General features: G+C 36.7%; 2 protein-coding genes, 1 long non-coding RNA gene and 1 pseudogene across 3 annotated transcripts in view; 1 reads left to right on the top strand and 3 right to left on the bottom strand.

Annotated features, from left to right (window-relative positions):
• LOC133523394 (uncharacterized) overlaps nucleotides 1-26,085 on the bottom strand; it is a 326,759-nt gene that overhangs the window by 54,396 nt on the left and 246,278 nt on the right. The window lies entirely within an intron of this gene.
• LOC133523379 (uncharacterized) lies at nucleotides 4,711-7,790 on the top strand. The gene has a single exon (XM_061858912.1). It carries the CDS (start codon nucleotides 5,253-5,255, stop codon nucleotides 7,203-7,205), a length of 1,953 nt encoding a protein of 650 aa, XP_061714896.1. The 5' UTR covers nucleotides 4,711-5,252; the 3' UTR covers nucleotides 7,206-7,790.
• Nucleotides 11,063-15,765, bottom strand: LOC133523388 (uncharacterized; annotated as a pseudogene).
• Nucleotides 15,784-26,085, bottom strand: part of LOC133523389 (macrophage mannose receptor 1) — a 136,428-nt gene continuing 126,126 nt past the window's right edge. Inside the window, exons 4-5 of the mRNA XM_061858933.1 lie at nucleotides 17,823-17,931; nucleotides 15,784-16,786 (exon numbers count right to left, since the gene is read on the bottom strand). Of these exons, the coding sequence (XP_061714917.1) occupies nucleotides 16,536-16,786; nucleotides 17,823-17,931 (360 nt within the window). The 3' untranslated portion in view covers nucleotides 15,784-16,535. The remainder of the gene's footprint in view (nucleotides 16,787-17,822; nucleotides 17,932-26,085) is intronic.

Genomic DNA, 26,085 nt, shown 5'->3' with positions numbered 1-26,085 from the left:
TATAATTTTGTAGCTTGTTGAAAGTTAAACGAAAATTTGCTAGATCTATCATTATTTTTCCATTTACATTAATTGTCACATTGTCAGTTAAAAAAAAAGCTTGTTAAAAAGACATAACAAAATTACTTGTTTATTAGACTTTAATGTGTACTTCGAAATCTACAACTTTTTTGCTGTGTTTCATTCGAGCGAATAAAGACAAACTGCCGTACGAATCCTTATACATTCGTATATCCTGCCTAAGAACTAGAACGCCTAGACCTAAGCAACCTAAAGATCGTGTCAATCACGAAAACGCGTGCCTTGACTCATATTGTCATGTTATTAAAGGTTAGATTTGAAAAATCTGTGCGTCATCGTTGATGACACAAGCAGTGCTAAGTTTGCTCTCGAAATTCATCCCCACGCCTCGCCACTTAGGGCTCCGTTGGCCTGTAGTTGTATGCAGGTATAGCAGGCTTAAGGGGAATAGTGCGCCATTACCTGCGACCTAAAAAGGGAGTAAAAGCGAGGCGTTGCCATCGCACTTTGGAATACATTTCGCATTTCGTTCTCAGCCAAAGGCGATTCTCCTGTCTACCATTTACGAGTATATGATTGATAATTTTACCCATTATTAATAAGGGTATAATTTTTCACGTAGTTTCACCAAACACAGTCAACGTTTTTGTGGACGTAGTAAGCAATTACAACTCTTGGGACTTTAAATTACTCTATGGTATTGTTGAAAGAGTATCTACTTGAAAGAGTGGTATTTAGTACAGTGATTCTCATCATTGTTATCATAGGGGTTGCTGGATAAGGTGCTTTGGGGTAACTTCAAAAGCGTTATGAAAAACGTTAATTTCTACTGTAGCAACTGTAAACAAGATGCCGAAGCACTTCATTCTAATTATGTAAGATTAGGTAAGCGATTTTAAAATTTAGACCGTTGTCGAAGTTATATCCCAAGGCATCCTTACATAAAAAGGTTGAAAATGGAACAATCCTTCATATCACTTCGACGAAACCGTCGATTGATATAAGACGCGTGGTCCCAATGACACACTTGCCCGCTTTTGTACCGCTTGTTAGTGGTTTCCATGTATGAAAACTGCAAGGCTAAAAAGAGTCATCAAGGGTTTTTACTAATACATTTTGTAAGAGAAAAAAACCAAAAAAAGAGTCGTCAATGGTTGTTGCTAACCACTCAATTGCTTTTGGTAACTGTAGTTACCAGCTGTCACCCTTATTTTATTATAATAATAGAGGTCACTGAAAAATATGAAGCAAGTGAGTTTTGTAAGAGAAATGAAAAAACTAGTAAGGCATGTGGGGCTGTCTCGGGACAAGATAAACAGTATGAGGATTCCCTAGAAGTGTTTTTCTTGTCCGTGTTTATCTTATCCCATCTAACAAAGGGTTTTTTTATATAACTGAAAATGTATGGTCCTGTGAACAAACTTTAAATTTTGCTTAGTAGGTATTGTACCGTCATTTTTACTTATTATTTTATGTGCAATAAAATTCTAATGATAAGTAGGTAAAATAGACCTCTGGAATAGAAAATAGACTTGCGAAATTCCCTAAAACCTACAAAACAACCGATAAACCATGCACAAAGCTCAAACGAAGTACAAAATGAGTATGCATTTGGTCGTAATGTAGCAGCAAAGTGGGCTTCGCCGCCACGTAGCCGATCGCCAGGCTTCTTGTACCAGCTTATCTTGCTTTATGAGCGGCCAGGTTTAAAATACTAAGTATAGAGGCCGGTTCTTAAATAAAATTTATTTTTAAAATGTTTAGATTCTTAAGTAATAAGTATACTAATAGTAATAAATAATAGTTCAGTCAGGGGGGCGAAACTGTTCCTTTCAGTCATTTTCGGCTCCGTTCGGCTAAGCATTGCTCCGAGCACGGGTTGACACAACTTGACTTTCCTTTGCCTGTATGACCACAGATAAGTAAATGACTTGAATTTGCAAACCCTAAATAGCCGAAAGGGATAGTACCATACATAAGAAAGGGACAGCATGTTTCATCCCTAAATCGCTCTCAAACTTCGGTTTTGTAGGAAGTTTATTTTCTCAAAGTTGTAATGAAATTTTGACATGACTTACTTACTTCAAATTAGGTCCGGAAATACCACATATCAGGTGCAATGATATGTAATGGAATTTCATACAGCCTTAGACACCTGTAAGGCAATCTTCTTTTGTTTTTTTTTTTAAACGTAAAATTATGGCACGTCTTGGCATTCAACCTTAAAAAAACCTATAAGCAAAATGCTGCCGTTATGCTTTTTCTTTTCTTTTTTGTGTTTGTTTAATATTATTTGAGGATTTCAAAGGGGAGCGGAAATTTTATTATTTTTCCGGTATGACGTACGGTTTAGGAGATACGGCCCTCTAAAGATTTTTTTCAGTCATGCAGAAATCTTTATAGGGCTGTCTTCTAAACCGTGCGTCGTAGCGCAAAAAAAATCAAATTTTCGTTCCCCTTTCGAACCTGAAGCACTGAATAACCTATCACATTAGAACATGAAACAATCATCATCATCATCATCATCATCCTATTTTTTTAATTATTATTATTTCATTGCAAGTTTGAGAAAAGCACTATACAAATCTCGGACCAATTGCCGGTCGCTGATCCCTACCCGACCTCGCTACGCTCGGCCGTCTGTATCTACTTGGCCTGCAACCCTTCGTTTCCCGTCCTCTATAGTAATGTACTATTTCTGTACGGTAGTACTATTACTTAACAAAATTCTCGGGATGTAATGTCAATAGTGGACTTATTGAGCAAAAAGAAATTTCAATTGCATAGCTCTCATACTTAAGATTTTATTCATATCTACTAAACCCCGATTTTGTCACTGACTCACTCACTGCTGATGATGATCAAAACCCTTAAGGTACGTCCTGAAGTCCTAGGAAGCAGAAATTTAATATGTATGATAGTATTAGTAAACAAAAAACAAAAAAAAAAAAACTTGAAAATGTTTGACCAGGGAGACAAAATTCTCCCCCCCCTTGGTGAAAAGGGGGGGAGAATTTTGTCTCCCTGGTCAGTGCAAAGTTTGTGCATACTTAGCCTAGACGAATTCTACTAAGCTGCCTTGCAAAATATCTTTTTTCTACTCGTCGACTGTAATGGTTGAATTAATATTGCGTATACCAAACTGTGATTGGGACCTTTTCATGTATGGGCTCCCAACTCAACTATAATGTTACTAAATTTTGAAACGGTTTAGTCAACTATAATGATATTGACCAATCACAGCTCGCCGGCGGTCAAGAGGACGAAACAAAACGATAGCTCAAATTAATTAATTATTTGAGGTTGTATAGTAGAAACTATAGCTTCATAAGGTTATAAACGCACATATGACACCCTTAATATAGCAACATCCATAGACTACGAAATCCACTTACCTTTGCTTGTTAGTCTCCATACGCTACAGTGGCTAAAATCGAGAAAAAACTGTCTAAAAATTTAATTTAGCAAAGACCAAGTACCAGAGTCTCATGAGTTACGAGTTGTCGTTGACCACCCCGCCAGGCCCCGCCCGGCGGCCGGGGCGCTTACGAGTATGAAGGTATCGCGTCTACTGGCGTATCTTAAATAGCTGTATACTTTTGTTTTGTTTACCTACATATATGATTTTATTAGTTTAGAGTATAATTTTTTCTGCCCTCCGGGCGGAAAACGTCAACTTTGCTCCCGCTGCGCTAAACGAAGTTGCCGCTTTCCGCCTCCGTCGAGCAGAAAAATAGTATGCGCACCACGGGAGGAAACGTAGGACATGCCATCCCGCGTGTTTGCCACCCTCGCATTCGGCTCGGGTAACAATTTTATACTCGGCACGCAGTTTCCTACTTTTCTTCCCTTGGGACACAAATAACTATTGTTGATTCGTAAGAAAAGTATTGTATACAATAGTGCTATAATCAAGCTTTTCAATCTCGTACTTAGACAACTTAGCAAGCTTCGTTGCCTAAACACGGTACTCGACTGAAAAGCTCTCTATTATATCACGATTGTATAAAATACTATAGATTACCTACCCGGTTTGGTGGATTCATTTGAACTCAACTCAACTAAGGATTTTTTTTAAAGTATTATCTCTATTGCACCCAAGGCACACAATTTAAAATGGCGGAAAAAAAATTTCGCCAGCGGCGCAGACGAGAATTTTCGGTCTGCCATATTATATTATATTATATTATATTCGTTAGCTTGGCGACATGATACAACTTTACTGTAATGTAACTTAGCTGTGTTATCATAACTATGGCTTTCTCCTCAGGTTTCAGCGGGAGGGATTTTGTCAATTCCAATGACGAAGGACAACGATGCGACTACGTTTGACGTGGACAATAGGCATCTTACTTTTTCAAGAAGGGTCCTTACCAAAGAGTAAAGTAAGTATATCCTATCAGCGCTACTTTATAGTTGACTACACTGAGGTGAGGATAAAGAAGAAAGAAATAAAACTGGTATAGTGTATTATGTTGGGCCGCGGGAGGATTATATTATTTTCGACAGAGGAATATACTTATATTGTTCCTCAGTCCCCTGTTCACCAAGAACGATGTAAACAGTTCGATACGTAGGGATGTATTTTAAAATTATTATACGCATATGAGTAACTATCGCGGTAACCGAAAGCAATTTTTAGTATTACTTTATAGAAAAACTATTTAGAAACCTATTAACCTTATTATTAAATATCTATCAAATGAGGAGTGGGACAAAAAAAAAAACACCTTAAGTTACGTGAATGGAGTGCCTCCCTAGAAAAAAAAATTAACTTCTAAACTTAATGGCTTACAGAACATATCTGTGATTCAAATTTCATTAAAATATAGGTATAAACTACCTTCTAATTTTCATAAATGACCGTCACCGTTAGACAGACGGATGGACGGGCGGTGGCGGACATGATAAAATTATAATGTTTATATTTTTGTTTGGCTAGGGAAGCCTGAAAACAACAATACAGTAAACAACATAGTCAATCAGAATGTCGTGTCAATACGCTCAGAATTACAAGTTTAGTATAAGAAGGTTTCAAACAGTTAACGCAAATAAACCTTTCACAATTTTCCCATTTTAATTTCAATTAAGAAACACTTATTTGGTCACGGCTATTAGTTTTTGAGCTATATGATTCATTATGATAACATAAAGATCGTAGGCTCATAACATTTTATAGTGAGGTAGCTAATAAATAAATCATACGTATTATTGTAACCAAGCGCTTCGGTATGAACAGAAAATTGTGTTTTAAAATGAATGCCTCGAAAACCGCGTCATGCATGAGGCCCCGCTTTAAGAATTTAGTTCTGCTGTGGATTATAGTACTTGGAAGTGGTTCTTTTATGGTTATAGTATTTTATGGTGACTCGCTGCCTTATATTAAGCAGTATGCAAGGTTTTATTCATTATCACATTACATAAAAATACATCCTATTGAAAAATACAACACATTTTACACTGATGATGAAATTCGAAAAATGGGTCCCCAAATTAAAGATATCAAATCGTGCAAAACTCACCCTTTGCTGGGTTCTAACAAAACTCATATTTGGGTTGAAAAAGATAATTTGCCTTATTACAATTTAAGTAGTTCTACAAGTATTGCTTGCTGTTATAAATCTTTTTACCGTTCGAAATCGATAGACGACATTACGTCTTCCAAAATCGATGATCGAGTCAAATACAACCCTTGTCGATTTTTTTCTGATTTTATTCTAGTTGAAGACGAATTTGTCAGAGTTAATTGTAGTCACGGAAACAAACTATTCGATTCTTTTTTTCTATTTGCTCGTGAAAAGAAAACCTCAGTAAAACCAAAGATAGATTTACCGTATAACGTACTGATTCTTGGAATAGACTCGGTATCTAGATTAAATCTCCACAGGACCATGCCCAAAACTGTAACATTTTTGAACACGTTGGGTGCTGTAGAATTGTTAAGATATAATAAAGTAGGCGACAACACATTCCCCAATGTAATACCACTTTTGCTTGGTAAACACGCAACAGAGCTGCAGGATACGTGTTGGCCCAACAAGAAGATGACGTTCGACAACTGTCCTTTTATATGGGAGCGGTTCCAGCAGGCAGGCTTCGCTACAGCTTACGGAGAGGATTACGCAAAGATCGGGACGTTCAACTATAACAAGCGCGGCTTCGCGGGCTCTCCCACCGACTACTATCTGCGTCCCTTCATGATCGAAGCTGATACTTATGCCAAAACAAAGAACGGAGGAAAAATCACATTTTGCTTGAACGATAAATATATGTATAAAATTCTTCTGGACTATGTCGAAGACCTTACATCTTTATCCAAAATAAATCTATTCGGGTTTTTTTGGGAAAACACAATGACCCATGACCATTTAAACTATCCATCAGTGATGGACGAAGACTACACAGCGCTGCTTAAGAGGATGCAAAGCTCTGGTTATTTGAATAAAAGTATTATTTTTGTACTGAGCGACCATGGTTTTAGATGGGGCAAATTTCGTAAAACTAGACAAGGATTTTTGGAAGACAGGTTACCCTTCGTATTTGTAGTTACGCCTCCATCGTTTCGTATAAATTTTAATGAGGCGTATATAAATCTGGCACAAAATGTTCATCGCCTAACTACACCATTCGATCTGCACGCCACTTTAATCGACTTAATTCATCTGAACACCATTGAAAATGCTAAAATTATTTCCCGAAGCTACGAATCTTACTCTAATCAACGAAGCATCAGTTTATTTTTACCAATTCCGGAGAGCAGAACATGTGAATCAGCAGCCATAGATCCCCACTGGTGCGTGGATAACGGAAACACTAAAGTAGATTCCAATAGTACTGAAGCCAGGGACGCAGTAGAATACGCCATGAGGCATTTGAACGGTCTCCTTAAGGATTATCCCCAGTGTGCTGGGCTCACTCTTGACAAAGTGTTGCTTGCTACTCGACTGATATCTGACAGCTCCAAAGAGAAAATTAAGAAATCAGTTGAGTTGACTGTCGCGTTCAGTACGAACCCAGGAGGAGGCGAGTTTGAAGCTACGCTGGGGAGACAGGACGGTCCCGGCAGCCCCTGGCTTCTGTTAGGCTCCGCAAGCCGAATCAACGCCTATGGCAACCAAAGCTACTGCATCCGAGAGCAACAAGATGCTCAGTTAAAGCTTTACTGTTATTGCATTAATATTTAATATCGACGCTATTTGGAAAAAAATGTTAGTATCTTAAATAAAACAATGTGACTTAGATCAATATTTGGGGAATCGCTAGTACTACAATTTTAATATACTGGATTTTGTTGAAATAGTTTGGTTTATTAGAAAACACAATCTAATGAGGGCGCCACTGGATGGTCGGCGCCTTCTTAATATTAATTTCCCTTCCGATAAATGTAGGATCGAATCAGTTACTAAGTTAATAATAATGAATAAAGAGCAAATTAGTGTAATGGATTATTATTTTCCTTGTAATTATGATCTAAAGTCAAAGTTTAAAAATAATACCTTGTAGGTATCTAAGGATCCAGCGCTGACCTGAGCACTCGATCAGATTAGAGTGAGATTGAGTTTTGGCGCCCTAGGTTAAACTTTATTACCCAAATTGCAGTTTAATAATAGTACATTACGATACAAGTGCGAAAAAAAGGAAATTCGAAATGAGTGGCGATAACTTAAAACACGACCGAAGGGAGTGTTTTAAATCGGCACGAGTTGCGAATTACCTATTCGCACATGTATTGTACAACGTTTTACAGTACATATGGCCCTTAATATGATAATATTACAGTACATAGCACCATATGTACTGTAAAAATAATAAAACCAGGCCAAGAGCATGGCGAGCCATGCTCAGTATTAGCTGTCTGTCACGTCACAATATTAGGTTGCCCTGAACGGGGGCTGTTAGTGGATATCATGTACCTACAGTTAGCTGCATAGAAAAGTGACTCCCCCCCCTGCATAGAACTTTGTATGCAAAGGTGCTAAGCGAATTGGCGGGTCCACACAGAGTGAAATTCGTGCGAGGCAATTTTCTCGCTCACAAAACAGCCAGTGTAGACGTGCCTCGGCCGAGGCAGAGCGCACGTTTTCCTCGGGCGAGCGCGACCTTGACCGAGCCGCTCGGTGTCGGTTTTTCGGCATGCTCTGAGGGCCTACCGCGAACCACGTTCAACGTGTTGCCTCTCTGTCGCACTCGTAAATTCGTACGTAAGTGTGACTGGGAGGCAACACGTCCAACGTGGTTCGCGGTAGGCCCTCTGAGGCGCCTTAGTCGTTTGCCGCGTGCTGGTCGGGGCGTTGTTTGGTGCGCATGGTTATTTTGTTCCGTACATCCAATTAGAAAAAATTAGTAAAGACCAATGTTGCAAATTAATATCCTTTTACGTAGCAAAAACATGATATGGGATGCTAGAGATCGCAACTATACGAAAAGAGCAAATGTTTACTTTGATTGTAAATTAAGTAAATAGACAGTGACTGGTGTACGATGCTTCCATCTTTAAATATAGCTGCGTGGGAAGCACCATCTCCCTGAAAGTGATACCTTTCTTCAATTTATGTCTTGCCATTTAAGTTTTACGTGTAATTCTGAACATAAAAAGTCGAATTACTCCTTTTTTTAAGGTGTTTAAAATTCGTTTTAAACATTCCGTGATTAATATTTATAAATTTGTTGCACCCAAAATCGCCTGCAACTTCGTTCGTTTTTGTTCGTTTACGTTTTTTCTTTTGGATTATTTGAAATAAATAAAACGTACACGAGCCACGGCAGTGTATATGTACGAGTATACGTAGCACCATTTTGAAATTGCAAAATGGCTCGGCTGAGGCAAAAGCTACACGAGCACGCGGCCGCGCGAGGCCCGTCGTTTGCTGCGCGAGGAATTTTCCTCGCGAGGCTACTCGCTCTGCGTGGACTCGCCTAATAGGTAGTATTGTTGACTGTACTTAGTCGTTTTTTTTTCGAAAGCTCAAAAACAATCCCAAAGCTCAGTTCAGCACATGAATAGTAACACCTCTTTTTTGAATCGGGGTGAAAAAAGTTATACTTATCTTTCCTTACACGAGACGACATTGATAAGTTACTGCTTGAATTTCACCTCTAGTAGGATGTACCGTGATGTCGACAATATATATGCACTGCAGTTTCAGGCAACTTCGATCAACTCTTTAATTCTGGGTTTCGGTGGCCATAAAATTTTATGGGCATTTTATTAAAAATCAGATTAGTAACGAGAATGACAGCAGTAGTTGACTTATATACAGACTACAGTCGTATTTATTACTAGCAGTTCGCCCCGAACTGAGAACTCGCGGTTCGCCAATAAGATAGATCAATTGAATGCACCAACTTAGTCGGCAAAGGATTTATTGCAAGGTCTGTGGAGCCCTTAATTGATAGAATTAAGTTATCATAGAGATTAAAATAAACTGTATCTGTGGTAAGCGGTAATCTTTCTTGTCAAATACCTACATTATGTTTTATGGAGTGTGGAATTAAGAGGAGTGGCATCTCTTATGGTAGAACTGTTGCAAAAGTGTCCAGCTGTCAGCTATAAATAATTTTTCCAAATCTCTCCAGAGTAGCGCTAGAGTAGCTAAGAACCTAGGCGTTATTGACGGAGTGAATTGCGCTGTCTATGTTTTGATTTTTTTGTTCAAGTACTCTAGGTATTGTAGCGCCACCTATTTAAAGTTTTTTGATGACACTTTTTGGTACATGGAGATTTCCTTCCTTATCTCCTCCTTACGTATTATGTTTATTTTATTTCGGTTTTATTTTGCTAATTATGTGAAAATTGTAAATAAAAAATAGTAATATTATAAATGTGTAAACACTTTCATTTGATATCAAACTCGAACATACTTTCGTGCAAATAGCAAGATCCCTTACAAATAGCTTTTGGCCCTTCTAGGCTTTTCTAGCTGCATAACCCCTTAATCGAGCCTGCTCATAATTTAATGTCTAAAATTTAATGCCCTCAACTACACGTTTGCCTTTTAAATCAGTACCCCTAGTGTAAATAAATTCGATTTCGAAACGTGACGTACGCGTTTGCGTTTAGTCTCATTTTGTATTGGATTTAGAAAGAGCGCGCCAAGCGGGACGTTTTGGAAACTCAAAATCCTATACAAAATGAGACTTAACGCAAACGCGTTCGTCACGTTATGATGTCGATCAAATTTACACTAGGGGTACAGATCAAATTAAGTAAAGTTATTGTCCATCAAACTATCCTCTGATAGTTCAGTTTAAAAGCATTGAAATGCCGGGACGTGCCGATTTTTTTTTTTCCTTTTTTGCCATCAACCTCAAGAGCATGAGAGCATTTATCTTATTAATTGGAAATTGAATTAATTGTGACGTTATCTATGAAAACTGGATCTTTTGTCAAAGGCGCTTACGTCACACTGCGTAGCGCAGCGTTGTATTTATATAGGAGCATCATTGATAATTGCGTAAGCGCGATCGACAATAAAGTCCCTTTCAATAAATAACGTCACCATTATACGGACGAACAAACAAATCAGTCAAAGACCGATTTTTTAATCACTTTTAAGGCAGTTTACTGAAACAGTAATCGACTTATAATTAAACGAATTAACTTGATTAATTCGACTTTTAATTAATTATTGATTAAAGCACTCCATATTTATACTATTTTATTAGTATTGAACGCTAACCAAATTTTGGTGGTAACTACTGGGAAAAAAATCCTACTAGTTACCACCAAACCAAGTTACCAGTGGAAAAAGGTGGGAAAAAAATTCCCAGTAGTTACCACTGGTAACAACTTGGTGGTAACTAGTGGGAATAATCCTATCACTGCAATAGCGCAGCAGCCCCAACAGCATTCTAAATGCATATTGAGTATATAAATGTTCAATTACACTAATGATTAACTAAAAATCTAATTAAATAATTAAGCAATCACATTAAGGAATATAATTTATGCAATAGCAGTAAAGTTTTAACTGACCATCTAGATTGTCTTGTACGCAGTAGCTTTGGTTGCCATAGAAGTTAAGCCGAGTTGCGGGACTTGCGGGGCCCAACAGGAGCCAGGGGCTACCGGGACCCTCTTGTCTAACGTGGCTTCAAATTCGCCTCCTCCAGGATTCGTACTGAAGGCTACTGTCAACTCAATTGATTTCTTTTTTTTTCTTCGGAACTAATAGATATCAGTCGATTTCCATGTATCACTTTTTGAAGAGTGAGCTCAGCACACTGCGGATAATCCTTAAGAAGACCATTTAAATGTTACATTGCGTATTTTACTGCCTCCTTTGCTTCTGTACTATTGGAATCTACATTAGCATTTCCATAATCGACGCACCAGTGGGCATCTATGGCTGCTGATTCACACGTTCTATTCTTCGGTATAGGTAAGAATAAACTGATGCTTCGTTGGATAGAGTAAGAGTCCTTAGTTCGGGAAATTATCTTAGCATTTTCAATGGTGTTCAGATTAACCAAATCGGATAAAGTCGCGTGCATATCGAATGGTGTGGCTAGGTGATAAACGTTTTGTTCAGATTTTTATAAGCCTCACTAAAGTTTTTACGAAACGACGGAGGTATTAAAGCAAATACAAAGGGTAACCTCACCTCCAAAAACCCCTGCCTAGTAGTCCGAAATTTGCCACATCTCATACCATGATCGCTTATTAAGAAAATAATACTTTTATTTAAATAACCAGAGCTATGCATCTTCTTGAACAGCGCTGTGTAGTCTTCGTCCATCACCGACGGATTGTTTAAGTGGTCATGGCTCATGATACTTTCCCAAAAAATACCGAATAGATTTCTTTTGGACAAAGATGTAAGGTCTTCGACATAGTCCAGAAGGATTTTGAAGATATATTTTTCGTTCAAGCATAATGAGAATTTTCCTCCGTTGCTTGTTCTTGCATAGGTTTCGGCTTCGAGCATGAAGGTGCGAAGATAGTAGTCAGTGGGTGAACCCGCAAAGCCGCGCTTGTAATCATAGGTGAACGTCCCGATATTTGAGTAGTCCTCTCCGTAAGCTGTGATGAAGCCCGTCTGCTGGAACCGCTCCCATATAAAAGGACAGTTGTCGAACGTCAATTTTCTGTTGGGCCAACACGTGTCCTGCAGCTCTGATGCATGTTTGCCGAGTAAAAGTGGAATAAGATTGGGAAATGTATTGTCGCCTACTTTATTATATCTTAAAAATTCTACAGCACGCAACTTGTTTAAAAATGCTACAGTTTTGGGCATGGTCCTGTGGAGATTTAATCTAGATACTGCGTCTATTCCTAGAATCAATATATTATAGGGTAAATTCGTCTTTGGTTTGAATGATATTTCCTTTTAACGAGCAAATAGAAAAAAAGAATCATACAGTATTTTTCTGTAACTACAATCTACTCTGACAAATTCATTTTCAACTTGAATATAATCTGAAAAATTATGACAGGGGCTGTATTTAACTCGATTATCGATACTGTGAGACGTGATGTCGTCTACCGATTTCGGACGATAAAAATATTTGTAACAGCAAGTAATATTTGTAATAAGGCAAATTATCTTTTTCAACCCAAATGTGTGATTTATTAGACCTAAGTAAAGGGTGACCTTTGCATTGTTCAATATCTTCAACTAGGAGATCCATTTTTCGAATTTCATCATCAGTGTAAAATGTGTTGTATTTTTCGTTCGAACTTTTTTCAGTGTTATGAGATAACGAATATTTTCTTTTATACTGCTTGATATAAAGCTGCAGGTCACCATATGATACTATAAATATAAGAGAACCATTTCCAAGAACTATAATGCACAGCAATACAAAATTCTTGATGCGGGGTGCCTTACGTGACACGGTTTTAGATGCCGATACATACATGTTAGAACACAGTTGTAAGTACTCTAGCTACGTATTTATTAGTTAATTAACTAACTATAAAATGTTAAGTGCTTACAATCTTTAGGTATACATATCATAATGACTTTAGAATTAATAGTTCCGAACTAATAGCCATTATTAAATGTGTTATTAATGTGTTATAAGGGTTCCGTACCAACCAAACGTAAAAGGAACCTTTATGGTTTGACTATGTCCGCCTGCCATATTGCAAAATGTATCGGAAACTACAATAAAGATATGTAATTTGGAATAGTTATAAAATAATGAAATGAAAGCCTTGAATCCCTCGCAATGCTCAACCATTCGCGGTTAATAACTGTTTACGTTTAGGTACTAAGTCATATTTGGTATTATTTTCAACTAAATCAAAGATGTAGACCATACCAATTTCATCAAAATCGGTTTAGCGATTATTGATTCCCCATACAAACTTCCACCCGCCTTTTCACTCCTTTAAGAGATGACTTCTCTTTTTAAATCAATTGAAATCAAAAAAGTTTCATTATTTTGACTCATTGTGAGAAAGCTTATTTTACAAGTAATTGTTTCTATTCTTAACAAGAATATTTGGATGCTAATATATTCCATAAATAGTCATAAACTATAAATTACTTATCTTTTTATGTTTTATGCAATCATACAGATTTTGTTTCAATTGTTTTATGTACTCTTATTATTGTTAGATAAAATTGCATTACCCTTACAGGCTGTCATGTTGTGAGATATTTATTCATTAAGAAAATCTGTAAATCAATGTGAAAGCTATAATAGTTATTTGCTTATACAAGGGGGGAAAGTTGTTCCTCGTGCTAATATTGATACGCGAGCAAGCGAAAGATTCCAAAATTGAACCGCGAGCTTAGCGAGTGGTTCGAAAATGGAATCTTGAGAGTTGCGAGGATTTCAGGGTTAAACAAATTTTGCCAGCGAGTGCAACACTAAATGTTTCACCCCACCGACACATCACCCCACTAACTGTAACATATCAATCAAAATCAATTCAAAATTAAATATTGAATATTTATCATTCAAAATCATCATTTAAAAGTCAACTGTACAACTGTGTTAATTTTAGCTTTATTATATTGTTACCTAGCGCTATATATTGTAGATTTATCAGTAGGTAATCTAGTAATCTGTGGACGATGTTGTTGGTCTCACACTTTATTATTCTTTGTATTCTATTACTGTGTCTAAACCTGTGTTACTGTTTTATGTCCCAAATAAAAAAAATAAAAAAAAAACTGTTCCATCCAACAAGGAAACCCAAATTTGCATTTGTTTACTTATGTTTACTTTGCCACACGTGAGGATACAATGCAACTTTCTCATTAGATTTTAAGTACCTAACAAGAAAGCCTTGACTAGCTGGTGTGGCGAAAACGTAATTATAATTTTTCATTCTTGTACTTTTTCCCTACTTAGTAAATAGGGTAGATTAGATTGGGAAAACTGTAACAAAAAACCGTAGTATTTTAATCGTTTGTTATTTCTATTTTCACAGTTATCGCTATGGTAACTAACTATAATATTACTATACCTAAGTTTGACTATGGACTCGAGGTCCCAATGAACCGAAGATCTATTCCAAATATCACAACTCACATATTCAAAATCGGTTGCACAATATTTTAAATTAGGATGGGAAAATTTATAGGTATACCACTTACCAGCCGAGGAACCTTAACAATTATCGAAAAAAAAATGGTGACCCTCGTTTTCTTAAACCGAAAAAATTCATGTAATAGCAGTGTTTAAATGGCAAAAAAACATAGACGTAACACAAAAAACGAATAACTAACAGCGCAACTCAAAATTATGAAAAATTATAAAATTGTCCTCACAGGGATTTAGTATCAACAAAAAAAAGGATTTTAGATTCAGATTGTCTTTATGAACCTATTGACGATAGCATTTTCTCCATTTATTTGTATCTACTATGTGACACACGTGTTTGTGTGTAATAGCAGAAAGTGTCCGGCGAAAGAATAGATATAAGTTGGTACTATCTACTTATATCTATTCTTTCGCCGGACACTTTCTGCTATTTGCTGCTAAGTGGGACAGGGTAACAAGATATACCTTTCTTTGTCTTTCCATTTTCAGGACACTTAACTGCTGAGAGGCAGCTGAAAGTGTCCTTAAAATTACTATCTAACTAACTGCTAGTATGATGTATTTGTACATTGATTGAAATGCAGGTTAGTGATATTTAAAACAATCTTGAAGCTCAAAAGATCATGTGGCAGTGATCGTTTACTATTTAGTTTCATTCAAAAACTACATTAATAAATAACCAAACACTAATCTACGTCGTAATTTTACTACTGACCGAACTAATCCTTTAATTAATTAAATTTCGAACATGATTGTAACTTTACAGGCTGAGTAAGTTACAAACTGGTAACTTGACAAATTGGTAACTTTGAATCTTTTTGAGGAGCCTTTTTTCACAAAAATATGACTCAATGGTTCGATTACTTTAGGTAACTAACTTTTTATAACCATGTATTGATGTGTTTTATTTACATTTATTCATATAAGTACTAAGTGAAAATCAAAAAAAATAAATTGTAACGGTCTTGTACTTTGATCGTATACAGGTTGTAAAAAAAAAACGGTCAAGTAATATTAACTGACGCGCATCTCGATCGGACGTAAATAAACGAATGATGCGGAGTTTTGAACTATAAAAAAAAGCGGCCAAGTGCGAGTCGGACTCGCCCATGAAGGGTTCCGTACCATTTCTGACGTATTAAAAAAACTACTTACTAGATCTGGTTCAAACCAATTTTCGTTGGAAGTTTGCATGGTAATGTATATCATATATTTTTTTTAGATTTTTCATTCCGTTATTTTAGAAGTTACAGGGGGGGGGACACACTTTTTTTCACTTTGGAAGTGTCTCTCGCGCAAACTATTCAGCTTAGAAAAAAATGATATTAGAAACCTCAATATCATTTTTAAAGACCTATCCATAGATACCCCACACGTATGGGTTTGATGAAAAAAGATTTTTTGAGTTTCAGTTCTAAGTATGGGGAACCCCCAAAATTTATTGTTTTTTTTCTATTTTTGTGTAAACATCCTAATGCGGTTCACAGAATACATCTACTTACCAAGTTTAAACAGTATAGCTCTTATAGTTTCGGAAAAAAGTGGCTGTGACAGAATCGGACAGACAGACGGACATGACGAATCTATAAGGGTTCCGTTTTTGCCATTTGTCTACGGAACCCTAAAAATCATTACAGATGTACCTATTCAGTCATGAACAGATTTCCTTTTCTTAGTTTTTTGGATAAATTACACTTATACTCTTTGAAACGGGACGTCTTTCCTCCTTTTAAATTACAGATCAGATATATCGGAGCGACCAGGGTGCTCAAAACTTCAACTTGTGCTTTAACGTCTTGATAACAGAGGCATGTTCAAATACAAGGTGTAACAAAAATACTGGTGATTGACACTACCCTCATTTTGAACACTCCATACGCAGGTCAAAAGTTTTTCGCGTCAAAAATTTTTTCTTCTACTTTTCTCTAATCAGAATACTGAATATACCCTTAAACGGGTCACCACTATTTTTGTTCCACCTTGGCCGTTCCGATGTCTGGAAAGTGTACACTTATTTAATCCGATCGCACTTCGCAAATGAAGAACGTTTCAAACGAGCACGGCGAGTCATTCCACTTTAGTCCCTTGTCATCTCTGTTCCACAGTTCCAAGCAGTTCTCTTCCTCTCCGTTCTCGTAGCGAAAGTTGTTGGGCTCCCCGGCGTTCCAGTTGACGAAGGTCAACGGCCGCCCGTTGGCCATCCAGAAGAAGTTGCCCTCTTCGGCCAAGTCTGTGCCTGACGTCCAGAAATGCTCGCGGCCGTAACCTGGAACGTTATTATGATTTGGGTTTAGTAAATTAATCATGCTGAAGACTGAAAACGGTATTGTGATTCCTTGTAAATGAGACTTTTAAGTTTTTAACTCATATATGCCCAAGATTAGTTTTTGGTTTGAAGGCTCTCCCCTACTGAATATCCTGTGTATGGAAAATGACCAAATGTGACCTATGGGTTAATTTCTGTAGTAGAAAATTCCTACTACTTTACAATACACCAACCTTCCTGAATAAACATAGCATGAAGTGACATTACTACTTCTTTGTAAATTTAAAGGGTATTTTAGAAGCGTATTTAAATCACTCGTCATTGGTCAAGTGTAGCGTTAAAAATACTCTGGAGTCTGATGAACGCTAGAAATGATGAATAAAAGTAATAAAAGAATAGAAACCGCGTTTTGTGACAACCGTAATCATAGGAGGTCTCTGTTATCACAAAACAGAAAAATTTACAATAAACACTTTGTGTCTATAATGTCTACTCGTATAATATATATAGCCCGGTGATTTCTTAGTACATGGTAACTGAGTTTTTGGACTAAAAGTAGTTTATATAATACAGTTTAAATAGCTTAGATAATGATTCACGCTAGAACGGTCCGGTACCGGGCCGAGGAATCAGACACTTCGTATATAGACAGCCACTTCCGAACCTAGGTGATCACGGGATGGTTTCTATCGAAAAAAGAAGTGGCCGACGCCTCGGCGCGAATCCGGATTGTACTAGCGTGAGTCTTAGGCCTGCTTTAACTTGCATCAGCTTCATTCAATATGGCAGTAGCTGACCATAATAACTTCATATAAACCGCTTCAGTTAAACAGTAAGAGATATAGTGTGTGTGTGTGTGTGTGTGTGTGTGTGTGTGTGATGGATTTTATAGGTACTACTCAGTATAAAACAGAGGGGTTGTTGAAGATAGGAAGGCATGGCGCGAGATTGTGAAGGCCCTATGCACCTCTGGGGTACCTTAGGACAACAACAACAGTGTAGTAAAACCTGTAAAACAAAAAAAGAATGAAATTACCTGAGTCCTTAACGTATTTCTCGAGCTGGTCGTTCTCCTGCTGCGAGGCGATGGAGGCGAGGTGCATGCCGTGGAACCGGCAGTACTGCTGCGCCTTGAACCAGTTCGCCTGAAACAAATATTAACACATTAAATAATATATTTATATAATAATTAAAATGTTTAATCAAAGGGTCTTTATCCCTGCTTCGAGTCTTTCCTGCTGCAAATGTCTGTCGCGATTCGACATGGAACTGCAGCGAGCGTGTTGGCACAGATTATAATGTCAGGCACTTCGACGACCGGACCGATGCTATGTTGTTTGACTAGGAGGCTATTAAATGTTTTTTTATTTATTTCGACTTGTCATGTGTAATATTACTATTACTTTAAAATCAAATAATTTTAGTTTTTTCGTCTTATTTGCCTTCAGCATCTTCAAATTTGAGAAACATTTTTTTCTGAAACTGTGTATTATTGCTAATTGCGTGCCTAATCTTAATTAATCCACGAGAATGGTGATTGCTGCCGATTTTAATTTTATAATTACAAACATGTAGGTATACGTTTATGACGTTTTGTAAGAGGTAGGTACCACATAATTATTGATAAGAAACCAATTTATACCTAGCAATTTTTTAGCAGCTGCGTTGTTTTGTGTAGTTTAACAACTACAATCTCAATAACACTCGGTACCTACGTACAAACCGATTTCACTGTTTCATGAAACAAATGTGTTCCATCAAGTATATTTTGGCAATTGAAATTTTCTAAAAAGTAGAGATAGTATTTAATAGAAGATCTAGAAAAAGTTCTCGAGATCTTTCTACGTTGGAAGTAGTACAATTTTGAAAACATGTCGTCGGCACATATTTATATAGTGTAGCTAAGTAATTGCCTAATTCTGTACACCGATTCCATATTTCCGACCGTCAGATTGGATATTGACGCAGACATCTCGTGCCATCGGCCCATCGGCACTTTCTCCGCGACCGGTCTTCGTCCGGTCCGTGTTACGCAATCATTAAACTGCACTTAATTCGCATGCTCGCGGATGCAATGTCAAGTTTGGCTTTCGGATTCCTCTGATGTTACGTGAGGTCTTGCGGATACTGTTTATTGAAAAAATCAGGAGGGAATGGTATCAGACATTTAATAAGAAATTAAGCAAATATTTTATTCTGCATAAAATGTGGTACATTACCGACATAAGTTGGCTACATGAAACACAAGGAACACACTTTTAACCAATAACTGGCGTGCAAAATAAAACAAAAAATAATATAAAATAACAATGATGTACAAAAAAAAACAAACTTTTAAAAACACGCTAACATGCAACAACTGAGAAGTACTTATTATTATTTTTTAAATACATTTTCCGTAATAAATCAAATTTTTAGGATAAAATCGTCGATGAAGACGTTGACTTTGACAACTCAAAGAACTTGAAATACAAGCTGTTTAAGAGGGGGCTAACACAAAATTTTAGTAGTTTTTATATCAATTTTTCATACGTTTCAATCAATGGCAAGCGCCATGCAAAAAATCACTCAAAATATACTACTTATATTTCTGAGCAGGGCAGACTCTAAGCAAAACCTTAAAACGTTAAAGTTGCCTTGAGACAAATAAATCACGAAAACACGTTTAATTTTCATTTATTTTCTATTGTACATCGTTACCCTGTATACCATAGCAGTATTATTTTAGTATCAAATAGCTGATAATATGGACATAACGAAATTTTAAACAGAAGAATTCTTTTAGTGATATTGACGAAAAAGTCAAAACCCGCAGTCGTGAAATATTCCGTCGCAAGTGTCATGCGGTCGCCTATTCTTTTGTTCTTTCCATATTTCCTGGCTTTACGCCCCCTCTTAACAATAAATCAAAGACCTGTATTTAAACTTAAACAACCTGTTAGTTGATAAACTATTTGTAATTCTTATGATTACAATGTGTATGAATGTGTATTATTCTTATATAAAATACTTAAACACCCGGCAATTCGCGACAAAACTGATGACAGTAAGTATTCGTATAAACTCGTTCCTAAAGTCCCCGACCCCTTGATTCCGAGTCCGCAAACAACATCCTTATACCGATAAAATAAATCTCCCATTCACGAATCGCGAATAAGCGTCATTTCGTTCAATGCAACTGAGGCTTAATGCCAAGCAGGGGGCGTATTTAGTGATGTACTGTTCTCAGACATTTATCCGTAACATGAAACCAATACAATTTTCGGGAACATTTAAGGTCAGGAGGGGTAAGAGAATCATACCTAGTTTATTTTCCTCGGAGCAAGAGAAGGATTCTTATACCCCATCCAACCTTAATCAGAGAATAAATAATAGTCTTAATGAATTTACGGAAGCATTTCGTACTAGAAAATAAACATGTTTTTTTTTTAAATTATATTTTTAATATTTTTAAATTTCAATGAATTTTATAACATTACTGTTTCCGGGGTCGAAGCGCCGGCTACTAAGCGGCTTCAAAACTAAGTGGTTTCGAACCCCGACTCGTACCAGTTTCCGCAAAGAAATTAAAGTCTGGACAACGCTATAAGAATGTGTCATATCGAGATGTATGTTCTACTTTGTATTTTCTGAATATAACCAAAGACGTCAGGTCCCAAATAGGTATGCGAAATAAATTGTCACAAACTACAACTTAGTTTTTTTTTACATTATTAGATCCATTATCAATTTTCGGGAATAAACAGAAAGACATCTTCGATTTTCCCATTAGCGAGAATTCCCCATTCCATATGTTCCCGAACGTGCTCCGGCACGTCACTTCAGTCGTAATCCCCAACCCGTTGCGTCGCTGAAAGACTAATTCGCCCCTCAGTCGAGACCCGCGGATTATCTTGTACCTACCGGTGCACAATTTGGGTCTATTCGCCACGTGCTGGTAAAACGAATGAATAATGGTAATTTTTGTAAAAGCTATTGTTAAGAATTTCGAGGGTTGTAAATCTTTCCGTTAGAGAAATTTTTGACAAACCAATTATAGATGTATAATTTTTTTTTTACAAACACAATGTTGTAAGATGTGTAAGACGTTGATTATACAAATATTGCTTGTTTGGATTATCTGAGTCAGATAGACAAGTGGAGTAATCCCAAAGTTGATTGTGTTTTATAAGTGTCTTTTTTTAACTATATATGTAAGTAGGTAGTACTACTCCACACATTTATGCAAGAAACAAATGAGTGTTCCATATTATTTCCTATATAGCTAGTTACTTAATAGTTGAAAACAAAAACAGACTATAAATATGAGGGGTTTGCATTTGACTTTTAACCCGCCAACGAGTTGAATCTGAGTATGAGATGTAAGTAGGTAGGTACTTTAAAGGTTGTCAACACGCTTTCGGCATTCGACTTGTAAACGTCCATAGGCTGGGATGGTTGCCTACAATCTGGTGTACCGCAATCTTGTTTGCCACTATCATATAAAAAAATACAGTAGATCGTATTCTAGAACCCTTAGTACGGGCACGGGATTATTTTACAGCCTCTAGTAATTAAGGATCAAAGGCCTTCTGCGGTGAATCTTCAATTTAAGTAATTCATTTACCTCTTGCAAGAGCAATCAACCTCACATCGGCTGACTAAATGGTGAATTATGAACGTACAGAGGTTTTAGCAAAAAGTTTCTACGTGATTCATTTTTGGAGAAACTGCGTTGTCGATAAATAATGTGGACACGGAAGGTCAAATTAATATAATAATGGGACATTTTGAAACATATCATAATAGGTATTGAAAGTTAATATTTTTTGAGAACAATTTTTTTACTATATACCTACCGCGCAACCACGATTTGAACCCATAATTTTAGACCACCACACACCTATGAAAGGACAATTACTTACTTAATAATTGACTAAGACAAAAAACCTCATAAAATGAGGTCTACATGTGTATAAGCCCTTTCAGAAGCAGTATTGGTTATAAATAAAAGTTATGTAAGGCAATATAACCTTGTAAAAACTTGACGCCATGATTGATTTGAGATGTTAATGTACAATAAATTGAGACGATACCTGCTCCTATATGACTAATAGACATAATAAACCTGATCTTGTTTCTATAAGGGAAAGTGGGTCATGAATTACGTGATGATAGGAGTTTAAGCTCTATTTATATGGATATACGGTATATTCATTATAATATAAGTAAGAGCCAGGAAGTTGTGCGAATTTGTTTGTAATTATACTCGTATTGAATTACATAATGAGTGTTTGAAGGAAGTTAATTCTTGAATAAAAATCTGATGTATTTATTGGTAATAGATTGGAGGATTCATGCATATCCGTTTTTGCGTACTGTTTTTAATTGGAATACTTCTAAGCCAAAAATATAATTGCTTAGGTGACGAGAAAATTCCTGTATTCATATTAGTTACAGAAAATATAGCTTAACGTGTCAATTATTTTAATACCTACATACAGCGGTTTTTCTTTTTCGTTTTGGGTACATTTATGTATTTATAAAAAACATTTTAACCAGTATTTTTATTTGGTAGCTACTTATTACCTTCTTTAGTTAACATATTGCATACTTATGAACCTCGGGTCTTTTTGTTGCAGTAAATTTTAAGTATTGCATATTTTGTATATTTATGTCTGTTTGTGTTCCAAAAAATATGAATACAAATAAAAAAAATACAATGGACACAACAACAGCTATTACTGTACTTAGTACTACCTAGTATGTGTATGAAGAGTACAAATGACGGAACGGCAATGAATGATGATTGATAAAAGAGCGATGCGGGCTCAGAGTGGAAGCTAGTCTGGAAGTGTAGAGTTGATGGACGATGTAGTTAAGAGCATAGATGCAATAACTCATCGGATTATGTAGGTACCTTGTTTTTGAAAATGAAATACCCTATTTTCGTCCGCAGAGTGCGTGACAGTCGCCGCAGTATCCTTACCGTCGTGGCAGAGAGATGGGACAGCGCCCTATACGGTTACCACCAGTTTGACACTGACATATTGGCTATCGTCAGTTTGACACTGTTAAAGCAGTCCAACAGCGGCAGTATGGTTCCATTTTTATCGCTTGTCACTATGCCCGTCACTTTCGTACTTACATACTTGCATGAACGTGACAGGCATGGTGACAAATGATGAAGAGCCGACCATCTTAGCCCTACTGGTAAGGCTACAGGCACTGGCAACATAGTTATTTAAGTTTTATTTTTATATGTAAAGCCTGACCAGTAATATATGATCACGCGCCATATTGCAGAATTTCATTGAAACAAAATTTCTTAGAATAAACTGAACTGTCACCCTATACATGAGAATAACAGCGCCCTATATTGATAATGATCATATATTCTGGTCGGGCTTTATTACTAACACTATGTTGAATATTTTATCTTAATTAAATACTTTTTTATTTTTTTATTTACCCTTGAGTATGGCTACATGTACCTATGATTCAATTTTCAAAATGTAGCCGTGTTCGTGTTAAGAATCGAACTGGGACTTACATAAACGCTTATCGCTCAAATACATTTTACGAGATGGTATGAAAAAGAACTTGCTTGTCATAATCTCACTAAATTCTTAAGGCGCTTGGCATTTAAAATGGTAATTTGCTTTTGTTTCGTGTGGATTCTTGCATTGTATTGCTTTGTATAGTCAGGTCATTTGTTATATTGTTAGGTAATATAAAACTAGACAAAGTTTGACATGATTGTTTTCACGAGATTATATAAGTTTAAGTTACAATACTTACAATTCCCGTGATTCTGTTTTATTATTATTTCCGCATTGTGTCGACGTTCTTTTATTTATGATATAGGAGGTAAATAAGCCAACGGATCGCCTGATGGCAAGCGATTACCGCCGCCCATGGAAACTCGTAACACCAGAGGGGTTGTAAGTGCGTTGCCGCCTAATATATTTATTTGCTTATATTGTGAAGAATATACGAGTAAATAACAGGATTGTATTTGAAGTGGTGTTCTGGTGTCCGCGGTAACGAAATTATACCTACGTAATAAAAGGTTATACCACGCGACGGTGGCATCAACCGTATGGCCAAAGAGAATTGGAAATAGAGGTTGATTGTCAAAGAAAAATGTGTAGCCACGGTAAATTTACTGCCATCTTTCGACACATGATTAAAACTTTTAGAACGCCATTTGACTTTGATCCTTATTCTTTCACTGATATGTGTTAAATATGTTAAATATCAAAGATGGCAGTAATTTTACGCGGCTACAAAGTTTTCTTAGATTCAAATTCTCTTTGGTATGGCCCAGATTACAACTGCAGTAGAAGCATATTTTGTGTTATGAAACTTATGAAATAGAAAAAAGTAGCTGGAATTTTTGAAATAAATATAAATACTCTTAACTGCACACCTAAATAGAAAATAATACAATAAAACACCAACAAGTAGAGGTAAACAACAGGCGGTTTTATTGCTACCTACAATAGCGATCTCTTCCAGATAACCTTTAGCAAATATATAGAGAGATCTCACACTAGCTTCTTTTGAGTGTCGGCGTCTAGTCAGCACTATGGAAAATGGCGTCGCCGCGCAGTTGAGCCAACGTTGCGTCGAGCAGCAGCCATAGAGTTGGCAAGAACGACCGGATGACGACCGGTTTGGCCTAGTGGGTAGTGACCCTGCCTACGAAGCTGATGGTCCCGGGTTCAAATCCTGGTAAGGGCATTTATTCGTGTGATGAGCATGGATATTTGTTCGTGAGTCACGGGTGTTTTCTATGTATTTAAGTATTTATACATATTTATTTATCATATATATCGTTGTCTAAGTACCCTCAACACAAGCCTTACTGAGCTTACTGTGGGATTTAGTCAATTTGTGTAATGATGTCCTATAATGTTTAATATTTATTTAAGAAGCCGACGCCCTTCCTGTGCTAGGTCTACTCAAACCTCAAAAGACGTTAGTGTGGAGTCTTTCTAAACATGACATAAATTGCTAGCGTAAAAAGTGTAAAAACCTTTTCAGGTTGACTTATCGTTATGTTCTGCTCTCGTGGAAACGTCTTAAAAACTGTATGATGACAGCATTAATGATACCTTAAATCATTAATATTAATATTATTGTTCATGAGAGACGCCCATTTTCCGGAACGATTATAACCCATTCAGACTCAAAGCTTATAATTGTCTTAGGTACTTAAGTAAGTTCCAAATAGTTCCACAAGACAAGGCGGCACTTAGTTGAAATTTAACAACTATGAACAATGGACTAATTTAGTGGTATTAACAGTTATCTCTGGCAAATGAGCGGTCCAATATGAAGCGGAAGCTTGCGGCGTTAGTTGGTCATGTTTTTATCGCCTATCGTGTCATGCGTCACTTTTGCACTTTTGCTGACGATAAAAAGGTGACCATGCTGCTTCGCATAAGAACAAAATTAAAGCTCGAATTTAAACTGCCGTGAGTCATTTTAACATGAAGCTAATTTTAAGGATTAATTTACGTATTTTTAGTTACTCCGCAACATGTTTCGAAGAGCCTGCATCCCCATTTTCAAGCACTAACAATGCATGAGCAGCGGTTACGTTAGCCGCAAGATGCGTACACGCGGCGTAGTAAATAAAAACCATAAAAATATCTTAACAATTGCAGCTTTTCAATGTCCAATCCAAAAAAGGTTAGTGTCAATACAAGCTTTTTCTTCAATCCTTAGTCATATGTTGGGACGCGAATATATCATATTGATCAACGTATATTACGCGCCCAACCCTAAAATCGCAAAAAAATATCGGTTCATACATTTGGTCGCATTTTTCCTATTTTTAGTACTCAATTAGACAAAGGCAGCTGTTTTCTAAAGAAAACTCGTTTTCTTAAGCCAGGGAATATTGAATATTGTAAGTAATGTTGAGGAAGTAGACGGAACGGGTACTTCTGTATGGAGCTATTATCATATAAAGTGACCCGGTTTCATTACTTCTTAGTGCAACTTCGAAAGCCTCGTCCCATTTTAACATCGTTCACCGGCTGCTTCAAAATCAGCAATATGGGAAAAGCTCCAGTTTCGCTATCAAGTTTTCATCGCCGGCTTCGGCTCCATCACAAACCAATTGGAACTCTAAACTGATTTTACTAAGGTGTATAATTGCATTTAAAACTCGTTGGAAGTGTCGTTGCGCTGGTCATTATTGGATTTCCAGAACTAACAGCAACACCCTTACTTCTTGATCATCGATGGGCGTTGAGTCTTTTCAATAAGGTTTACTATCAGTCACTTGGCTGTGTCCAGATATTTCC

The sequence above is a fragment of the Cydia pomonella genome, chromosome 12, assembly GCF_033807575.1.
Source record: "Cydia pomonella isolate Wapato2018A chromosome 12, ilCydPomo1, whole genome shotgun sequence".
In the NCBI taxonomy this organism is placed as follows: domain Eukaryota; kingdom Metazoa; phylum Arthropoda; class Insecta; order Lepidoptera; family Tortricidae; genus Cydia; species Cydia pomonella.
This window is presented reverse-complemented; position numbering and strand designations above follow the sequence as displayed.